This window comes from Zea mays, chromosome 8 (assembly GCF_902167145.1).
Source record: "Zea mays cultivar B73 chromosome 8, Zm-B73-REFERENCE-NAM-5.0, whole genome shotgun sequence".
Classification (NCBI taxonomy): Eukaryota; Viridiplantae; Streptophyta; class Magnoliopsida; order Poales; family Poaceae; genus Zea; species Zea mays.
The window spans coordinates 133,921,310-133,932,049 of record NC_050103.1 but is presented as its reverse complement, the minus strand read 5'-3'; the positions used below and the strand labels follow the sequence as shown (position 1 = coordinate 133,932,049).

General features: G+C 48.6%; 1 protein-coding gene across 1 annotated transcript; it reads right to left on the bottom strand.

Annotated features, from left to right (window-relative positions):
• Positions 1-6,707: 6,707 nt before the first annotated feature.
• On the bottom strand, positions 6,708-10,321 carry LOC103637291 (uncharacterized). The gene is made up of 3 exons (XM_008659517.4): positions 8,803-10,321; positions 8,036-8,681; positions 6,708-7,928 (listed from the first exon to the last, which is right to left on the bottom strand). Exons 1-3 carry the CDS (start codon positions 10,180-10,182, stop codon positions 6,916-6,918), a joined length of 3,039 nt encoding a protein of 1,012 aa, XP_008657739.3. The 5' UTR covers positions 10,183-10,321; the 3' UTR covers positions 6,708-6,915.
• Between the last annotated feature and the right edge of the window lie 419 nt (positions 10,322-10,740).

The window sequence follows — 10,740 nt, the reverse complement described above, 5'->3', positions numbered from 1 at the left end:
TGGGATTATCCGTACTATCAAATTGCATTCCATTTTCTACTATCTCCCATATACTTGGATGAAGAGAGAACAAATGGCTACGCATTTTGTGACTCCAAAAACTGTTGTCCTCTCCGTCAAAGTGTGGAGGTTTACCAAGAGGAATGGAAAGCAAATGAGCATTGGAATTATGCGGAATACGAGAATAATCAAAAGAAAAGTTTGAGTTGACCGTTTTCTTTTTCTCGTCGTCGTCGTCTCTTTGGGAAGAAGAGGACTCGTCACTGTCGTAGTAGACTATCTTCTTGATGCGCCTCTTCTTCTTCCCATCCTTCTTCTTATGACTTGAGCCCGAGTTAGTGGGCTTGTCGTCTTTTGGCTCATTGAGGAAGGACTCCATCTCCTTGTCGTTGATCACCATCCCCTTTCCCTTAGGATCCATCCCTTCGGGCGATTAGTCCCTTTCTTGAAGAGAACGGCTCCGATACCAATTGAGAGCACCTAGAGGGGGGGGGTGAATAGGTGATCCTGCAAAAACTTAAAACTTAAAGCCACAAAACTTGATTAAGTGTTAGCACAATGAAATCAAGTGGCTCAGGACCGAGCTCTTGTGAAACACAATAGTCACAGTGAGAACAAGCACAAGAGACACGATGGTTATCCCGTGGTTCGGCCAAGTATAACACTTGCCTACTCCACGTTGTGGCGTCCCAATGGACGAGAGTTGCACTCAACTCCTCTCAAGTGATCCGATGATCAACTTGAATACCACGGTGTTCTTCTTTCTTTACTCTTTCCCGTTTGCGAGGAATCTCCACAACTTGGAGTCTCTCGCCCTTATAATAAGGATCAAAGTGAAAGCACTAGAGTAAGGGAGGGAAGCAACACACACAAATCCGCAGCAATACGCACACACACAACCAAGACTTGAGCTCAAATGAATAGCACAAAGTTCACCACTAGAACGGACAAATCACTAAGAAAGTCAATCGAGTGCGTGAAGACGGAGTGTGCATGATTAAGAATGCTCAAAGTATGCTTGGGTGACTCCTCCATGCGCCTAGGGGTCCCTTTTATAGCCCCAAGGCAGCTAGGAGCCGTTGGAGGCATTCTTAGAAGGCAATTCTTGCCTTCTGTTGGGTGGCGCACCGGACAGTCCGGTGCACCACCGGACATTCCCTGTTCACTGTCTGGTGCAGATCGCCTTCCTAAATTGGCGCAGCTGACCGTTGAAGACTTGGAGCCGTTGGCGCACCGGACACTGTCCGGTGCACACCGGACAGTCCGGTGCCCCCATCAGACCGTTGGCTCGGCCACGCGTCACGCGCGGATTACGCGGCGACCGTTGGCTCACCGGACAGTCCGGTGAATTTTAGCCGTACGCCGCCGACGAATTCCCGAGAGCGGCCAGTTGACCAGACGCCAGCCTGGCGCACCGGACACTGTCCGGTGCACCACCGGACAGTCCGGTGTACCCAGACTGCGTAGAGTCTTGGCTGCTCCAGCCAAGTCTTTTCCTTTTGTATTTTCTCTGATTCTAGCACTTAGACAAAAATGTTAGTACACAAAAACCAATGTACTAAGTCTAGAATCATACCTTGTACCTTGATTTTCACTTCTTGAGTCTTTGGCACAATTTAACACTTAAACCATTTGTGTTGGACACTTAATCACCAAAATACTTAGAAATGGCCCAAGGGCACATTTCCCTTTCAATATCTTGTGAGACTAATGATTTCTTTCAAGTTCATGTTGTGCAGTCTCACACCTTGGAGAACATCAAATGAGGATGAATGGTTCCATAGAAATGAAAATAAGTTTCTCTTGATCGTTTGAAGAGGATAAATTCCTCTTTGAAATGTCAAGCCTATCAAAAGCTAAGATGGAAATTCATGATTATAATGGAGACCATGTGGCGTAGAACAAAGGTGTGTCACTCCATGAACTATTGTATTACATTTGTATAGCTAGGCTCTTACATGCTAGTGTGTGCATGTATATGCAATATCTTAAGTCACATCATAAGGTTGCACTTGTGGTGACAATTAAAGAATCTCTAGATATTTGATTAATACCTCTTGTGGTGATGTCATAAGTTAGTCTTAAGTCATCTTAGTGAGGTATGAGTCAAACATGCTAACTTCTCAAGAATCTTGGCTTAAATATTGCATATCATATTTATTAGTATACCTTTTGATTATGAGTAATTCCCTCAATTGGTACAATTTCACATTTTCATACTTTATTTGTACTAAGGTTCAAATTGTAGAACTTAATCCCCTGGCCTCACAAGTCCAAGTGCATAAGGTAAAACAAGTATTCATCACTTGTATGCACACATTTAGGGGGAGAATGGTCTATAATTTGAATCTTTGAGACTAACTTCATTTTCAAGTCTATTATGTGCGTAGTCTCAAATTAGAAAGGAACCTTTGGGCAAAGATAATCGCTTCCACTGTAAATTTTGATGGGTATCAAAGATTCTTTGCTCCAATAAATGTATCTTTTATACATTTCATAAGGGAATGAGTTTCTCTTTTATATGCTACTCCAACATCATCTAAAATTGGTAAACATGTATCACATCCTTTTGGATTGCAAATGTCTAAAGTAGCATAGCTTATAAATTCTCCTGTCTAGAACTTAATTGATTAAATAGTGCACATGTTTCTTATGTTGCATGATCATGTTCAATTGATACTCCTTTTATGCCAATGGTACTTTAAGTTGCAAAAAAGTACTCTCAACAAATATAAATTGAATTCATATATATGTGTGCACTAAAACTTGAGGAGAACTTAGTGTAATATGCTATTAGTGATCTGCTTATCTATCAAATTGTATCAATTGGTGTTTTTCAATTGATATTTTTCATACATGATCACTAGTTGCATAATCCATACTTGTGCAATTTTCATGTTGCCTCTTGTTGTGATAAGAAAATGCTAGGTGACATCGAGACTCTAGGTATCAAGTTTCACCTTCAATCTAGTAGGACAATCATCATTTGATGTCTTGGACATAAGTCACAACTATACCAACAAGAGCGTGCAAATGAATTCTAAATCCCACACAAGTTTGGAACACCCCCTTGAAAAGGTAAAATGCAAAGGTACATCACTTCATGTCACTTCTACATTATCTTTGTGCCATCTAAGGACCCTTTTCATGATAGTGTGTTTAAATCTTGCTTAATCAAAATTTCTTCCCTTTATATCCTTTGTATCCTTTTTGGAGATTTATTACAAAGGGGGAGAAATTATGTATTAAAGCTTACCTCTAGTCCTATGTAACTAAGTGTTAGAAGAATTTTGAAAAGGGGAGAAATAATTGACAAAAGGGGGAGAATCATAAGTAAAACATAAGATGTGGGAGTTGATAAGTGCATTCTATGTCATGAGCATCACGTTTATTTTATGACACACTGCACCCCATGAATAGTATGCTATAAGTTGTGCATTCTATGTCATGAGCATCACGTTTATTTTATGGCACACTGCACCCCATGAATAGTATGATATAAGTTGTCTCCATACTTTGACCTAAATATGTGCTTTTAGCATTTGAGTACAAAAGTGTTATTTTCTGAAATGCACATATTTAGGGGGATGAAACTATATCATAGGATTCAAAATCTTATTTATCAAATCTTATGTAAGCTTTAAATGTTGTCATCAATCACCAAAAAGGGGGGGATTGAAAGTGCATTCATCCCTTTTGTGAGTTTTGGTGATTTGGATAACAACACATTTAAAGGTCTAACAAGTTTGCTAAGTGTTGAATAGGAAATTCAGTATGATGAAAATACTTGAATAGTGTATAATGATCAGTGAACAAATGTTCAACACAAGGTTAAATAACTAGTGAGATAATGCAAATGGAAATAATATGGTCTCTATATTGGTTTGAATATATGGACAAGACCTGAGAAATCACTATGCATAAATATGATCAGAATAGAGGTTGAAGTGATTAAGAGGATTGGTCAAGCCAAAGTGAATGAGATATGAGGAATCATGAATTGGCTTGACCATATTACTATTAGTCCATATATGCTTCTATGAGAATCAAACTAGAGCTTGATGTGACTCAAGAATGGCTTGATAGGGTGAAGATAGCAAGGAAAGGCCTTCGAGGAACTAAGCGAAGGTGAAGGCCAAGCGACGGCTTGTGGACCGAGGTACCATGGCTAAGGTGAAGAAGAGAGTACTTGCACTAAGTCGATGAACTAATCAGCTATGAAGAGTTATAATTTGTTGATGCATCAGTAAAGTGACTTGAAGCCATGATTTGAACTCATATATGGTGAAATGGTATAAGTCATAGGGTTTGCTTTGTGTTTGCTTCAAAAGGTGAGACAAGGATGTTTGTGATCCTTATGAAGCAACACCATGGAGAAATCACACATGAGACACCAATTACTCAAGGAGTTTACTTAATTATATTTTATTTAACTTGAGTATAGGAATCGTCGTACTATCAAGGGGGATCCAAAAAGAAGGTTGGTGTTGGTACTAAAGCTCAAAATCCTTGATCTAAAACTTCCATTTTATCCTTGTTAATCCTTTGTGAAAGTATGTAGTACAACCTTTTTAAGTCTATCTTGGCCAAAATTGCTCTCTGGAAAATACTAGTTCAGCTGGTTTTCAGGCTGGTTCAGCTGGTATTCAAAAACCAGTCAACCGGTTTTTGGACCAGCTCAGCCGGACACTCAATCGATTTTCAGTCTGGTGGAAACCGGTTCAACCGGTTTTTGCACTGTTCACTTTTTCTGCTAGTCTGTTGTGTCAGCCAAAAAGCTGTGCGCGGCTTTTTGAAAACCGGTTCAACCGGTTTTGGGACCGGTTCAACCGATTTTTGAGCAGAAAAGTGAAAAACGGCTAGTTTTGGAGCCCCACCTATATATACTCACTCCTACCTCTCTCCCCCACAGGAGAGCACGACTTGGACTCCATTTCTAACCTGAGAAACACCTCCCACTCTCTCTCACACACCCCTTGCCTCTCTCATTTCAAATCTTTGGAGAGAAATCTTTGAGTGAGATTGAAGAGTTATGATTTTGGTGCTTCATCTCTAAATCCTTCTTGCTCTTCTTGATTCGAGCTTTGGTACTACATCGAGTTCTTTGTGGATTCATTACTCTTGGAGCTTCTAGCTCCTAGATGACTAGGTGTCTCTTGTGAGTCTCCAAATCTTGTGGAAGACCACAAGAAAGTTTGTATCACCCGCTCGTTTGAGCAAAGCTTAGTGTGTGTGCTTGACCTTTGTGGTCGGTAAAGGGAGGATTAGGGTTGAAAGAGACCCAGCTCTTTGTGGGCGCCTTAACGAGGAAGTAGGGCACCGTGGTGGTGTGACCGAACCTCGGGATAAATCTTGTCTTTTGTGTTCTTGCTCATTGTGTTTGTTCGTGTTTTTCGTTCTCTCACCATTCCGTGGAAGATTTGTTTATATCTTTTTGGTGTGTGGATTTTGAGAAGTGCCCTTCTCAGATCTACTACTTTGAACCTTGTGGATCGACTAGAACATCTCATTTCCAAAGTTAACTGGGTGGATTTCGAGATCAATTCAGTTTTATATCTCATTCTTTAGTTGAGATCGTGCAAATCGGTTGAACCGGTTTTGACACCGGTTGAACCGGTTTTACCCAGTTCGTTTCTAGTTTTTGTTGAAAAAGTTTCCGCTTGCCTATTCACCCCGCCTCTAAGCAACTTTCATGGTGAAACCCTAGATCCAAAAAGTGGCTAAAATTGAGCAATAATGAACAAAAATTGGTAAGAGAAACATAAACTAACCTTTATTAGCAACCTTCTTCAAAAAAATGAAGATCAAAACATCTACCCTTGAATTTTGTGAAATCTAGAACTCCAAAATCACCTCTAATGGAATGTGTCAACGAGAAATAATACTGATCGGGGAGAAAGAAGGGGTATTATACTACAACCATCATATGCGGTTCTCGTAAGGAGCTAGCCACCAGTGCAAATGTGTTTGCACTGGCGGTTCTCTTAACTTATCCGCCACTGAAAATAGTGCATTTGCACTCGTGGTTCTCTTAATTGAACCGCCAGTGGAAATCTAGTTTGCATTGGCTGTTTTATTAAACAAATCGCCAGTGCAAATATGTTTTCATTGGCGGTTTTGGAATCGGGCCACCAGTTTTCTTTCACTGGTGCACGATAACAAAAAGCCGTTTATAAAAATTAGACCTCACCACATGTATAGAGCAATTTTCTACTAGTGTAGCGAATGTGGCGGTTATGTTTTCCGGGTGTTGAATATGTTGGCGTACCTTCTTTGTATAGCGATCGAGTCATCCGTGATCAAGGGCCACAACCAAGAACCGGTTTGCGCCCACGATCAGGCCACATATGATACTTGTAAGGCCTTGTTCGGTTATTCCTACACCATATGGATTAGATGTGATTGGAAAAAAATTAGTAGAGATTTTGACTTGCTATGGATTTAAACCCACATAATTCCATCCAATCCACATGGATTCAGCTGAAAACGAACTAGCCCTAACATGAACATGTTAGGTGCGGTGGAGATGCATGCTCATGTATACCACATGGCTCATGACATCATTAAATAATGTCGGCCAATGGCGTAAATAAAAACAACACAGATCGATGAAAAATCAATAGGAAGGCAAGACCTCCCGTTTCTCACCTCACCAAACCTACACCACCGTCTACGTGCTTTCCTGTTACATGTGTATAATAAGAACGTGCTTTCAAAAAAAGTATTAGGCCTTGTTCGGTTCCAGAGAATTGAACACTCGGAACAATTCCTATGTAGATTGCTTGTCTAATTTATATAAGGTTTAATTAGCCGGAATAATTTTTGTGAAACCCAACAGAAACGAACAGGCCCTTTGGGTCGCGAATGATAGATCCAATCCGATCCTATGGGCCGGCGATAGAACTGCGTAATCGGCTACCTCCTCTTGGGCAGATTAAAGGTTTTCTTCAAGAATCTGTTGGCAGGCTCATCGTCTCGGTAGCACAGCACGCGGAGCACGGTGTTGGCGTCGGACCGGCTCCAGCGTCTCGCCGTGGGCGTCATCGGCATCATCGGCAGCTGCGGTAACTCGTCACCCGCCGCTCTCATCGGAGTGGAAGCATAGTGGCCGAGCAACTCATGGATGAGCTGTTCCGTCGGAACGGCCATGAGCGCCAGCACCCCTTCCGCCCGCACCGTCTCCCTCTCGACCGCCTCCTCCCCCACCCCGAAACTGCAGAACAGGCGCTTCAAGCTCGCGAAGTCCGCGGCCACGGCGGCGTGGTCCCCGCGGGCGAAGGCCCGCCCGCTGCCGCCAGCGAGGACGACCGTCAGGAAGGCCTCCACGGAGGCCCTCATCACCTCGAGCACGGCCGGCAGCTGGGCCTGCTCGGTGAGGACGCTGGAGAGGAACGCGAGGTTCTGCTTCATGAGGCGGAGCGTGGGCCGAGCGGGGGCGGCGGTGACGCCCCCCAGGTACAGCGCCTGGTGGAAAAACTGGGCGGAGTCGAGGAAGACGAGGCGGTACGCGGCGAGCTCGGACACGTGGTGGACGGCCGCGTCGAGGGCGGGGCGGGCGTGGCCGAAGGCCGAGCTCCTCGCGAGGCGGCGCCGCTGCGGGGCCTGCAGCTGGGAGGAGGAGAGCGCCCTGTCGATGCTGTGCAGGACGGCGAGGAGGTAGTGGAGCGTGTTGAGGCGCACGTAGAGCCGCTGCGTGCCGCGGCTGGTGGCGGGGCGCACCGCGTGGTCTCGCTCTCCTCGTCCCGACCGGCTCGCCTCCAGCCTGGGCTTCTTGCTGCTCGTGACAATGTCGATCCTGCCGCAGTCGAGAGCCTCCAGGTCGCCCACCTGGCACGGCGGCGCCGCCTTCTTCCAGAGCTGCACGAGCTTGGAGTCCTGGTTGCACCGCGTCAATGTCGGCAGAGGTGGAACGTAGCTGTCCTTGGACCCTGCATTTCATCGTGGTTTCGGTTGTCAGTGTCGTCACTCATGATAGAGATGCATGCATGTCTGTAATAGCATCATAGCATATTAGCATGCCAAGTAGTTACCGCACCACACGAGGCAAGCAGCATAGCGTACTGGTGGACGAGGTGATCGATGCCGTCAACAAGGCGTTGCAGCAGCTCCTCTTTGCAGGCCGACGCCACCTGGATCTCCAGCATCTCATCCACGGTGACCTTGGCCAGCTTCATCAGATCCACCGCAGACTGTGCGTACGGCTCGGCCTTGGACCTCGGGTTCCAGGTCTCTGCCTCCTGGGCCCTTCTCAAGCACTCGTCCCCTACCTTGAGCCGCTCGTCCATCCAGCCCTTGACCAGGCCAAAGATGATGGAGTCCACGTCGTAGGGGGTCATCGGCGGCTGGTCTGGCGGCGGGTCGTCCTCGCTGGCCATCTGTAGCAACCACTTGTCCAGCTTAGAGGCCGCGTGCAGGACGCGCACAGTCTCGCTGCTCAGGCCGCACGCCGCCATTCTGGACACGTACCGCTTCAAGAGCGCGCCGAAGCAACCGTGGAGGGTGGCGGCGGCCACGGCCGTCGGGCACGGGTGCCACTGCCGGACAACGCGGTCGTACACCTCTTTTTCCAGCCTTGCCAGCTCCTTGGTCTGCGACGCCACATACATCAGGGTCTCGCAAGGGTCCTCGTCCACCTCCACGATCATGCTGTCCATCTTCTCGGCGGTGCCGGTTTCGTGCAGCTGCCATCCATGCCGCCGCCACACATGCTTGCTTGTTACATATATATGCCGCATGCATGCGCCAGCAGGAGATATGCTGGATACGTATATATATATAGTCTAGGGCAACATATATACGTACCCTGGTGAAAGCACGCCTCACCGACGACTTGATATACCGTTCCACTATCTCCCTCTCCCTGGCTGAGAATGACGAAGGCGATCTAGCTGACGAGAGATCGCCGCCGGCAGCCGCCACCGCCACTGCGAAAGACGACGGCACGTCCTGGCTGAGCATCGCTGCCGCCAAGACAGCAAGGGACACGGCATTCTCCATGGCACCAATGGAGCCACCAGCTCCTTGGTCGTCACCAAACGACTCGTGATAATCCAGCAGCTTTTCTTCCGCCCACGAGTGCATGGACGCCAGAGTCGCCGACAAGACCCTGAGGTGCGCCGCCTCCAGCGTGCCGGCCTCGGCCTGTCTCCGGGCGTCGTCGCGGACCTGCTCGAGCATCGCCAGCGCCGCGGACAGCAGGTCCGGCTCCGTCTCCCCGGTCGTCACGTACTTCTCCAAGAATAGCCACGTGAAGCAGACGTTGTGGATGGTGTCGTTGAGACCAAGGACGTTCCACGTCTTCCTGATGAGCTCCATGAGCTCGTCGACCTCGTCCAGCACCACCGTCTCGTCCCTGGCGTCGAACACGGCGCGGAGGAGGGTCAGGTACAGGTGCACGTTGAGGGGGTAGCCGTCGGCCCAGCGGCAGGCGTCCACGGACCGCCGGCACAGCGCCGCCACGACGGCAGACAGGGCGCGCGCGTCGAGGACGGGCCGCGTCTGCAGCTCGGCGGACCGGACCGTGTCCCGGAGAGCGGACGCCGAGGCGTTGCCGCGGTCGAGCGGCACGGAGGGGTGGGAGACGAGGCCTGCCTCGAGGACCCTGAGCTGGCGGAGCTGCCACGCGCGGTGCTCGCCGGCGTCGAAAAAGTCGGCGGGTTTGAGGTGGCGGAGGAGCTCCAGGGGGAGCACGAGGGAGTCCACCTTCCTGGACATCTGGGGCCCGACGAGGGAGCGCACGAGGGTCTTGCGGAGACGGGCGTCGGTCTGCTCGCTCACCCCCATCTGCCGCCGCATGATCTCCGCCGACGTCAAGGGGCGCCCGCCCGCCCCCACCGTGGGCCTCGTGTTCCTCGCGCGCAGGCCGAGCGCGCGCTTCAGGCGGCTCGTCACCGCCATGTTCTTTGCTCCACCGGAGGTAGGAGACGACACCTCCGGTGGTGGTCTCGTTGGGGTCGCCGCGCCTCCCCTGCTGCCTCTGGCGGCGGCAGATGGGCGTGTGCCGCCGCCGGGAGCGGAGCGGCAGGCGCAGAAGAAGATCTCGTAGACGGATTCCCGGAGCTCGTCCTGGGTGAGGGCCTCGAGGCGCGCGAAAGGCCACCGGAGCTCGGGAGGCAACGCACTGGGAATGGCACCAGCCGCCTCTGGCAACGAGGACGCCGAGAGGCGGCGGCGGCGGGCCATGGTGGGCACCGCTGGATGGATGTGTCGGTCGGGGTGGCTAGCACATCGTCGATCGTCGTTGTAGGGTAGGGAAGGAAGGCGCCGCGCCGCCGTACGGTGCGTACGGCCGGCCGAACGCCAACCCTGCAGCTAGCCTCGGCCACGAAGAGACACGTTAGGCTATATATTGTGCCAGTGGCTGCCATGCCTAAAAACAGAAAAACAAAAGAATAAACATGCTCAAATTGAATCAGAATCACTGTAGTCTGTAGCTGCGTATCTGCTATACATAGATCATGGCGCTGTCGAGTTGGTATTCACATGTTTTAGAGGCTGCGAACTGCGGACAACCCGTTATCTTGAAGCACGGAGAAAACACCTGACTAGTACACACAAAAAGGGATGACATGATATCCGGCCGGTAAACAAAGAACTGGTACACTTGCATATATACACATATAAAATTCAAACTTTCAAAATCAGATCTAATCGTGCCCGATTGTGTGTGTGTGTTTTTTTTTAAAAAAACTCCTCTCATTCTTGGTTGTCGTTTTGTAGAAAAATCGACGTCGTCTAGGT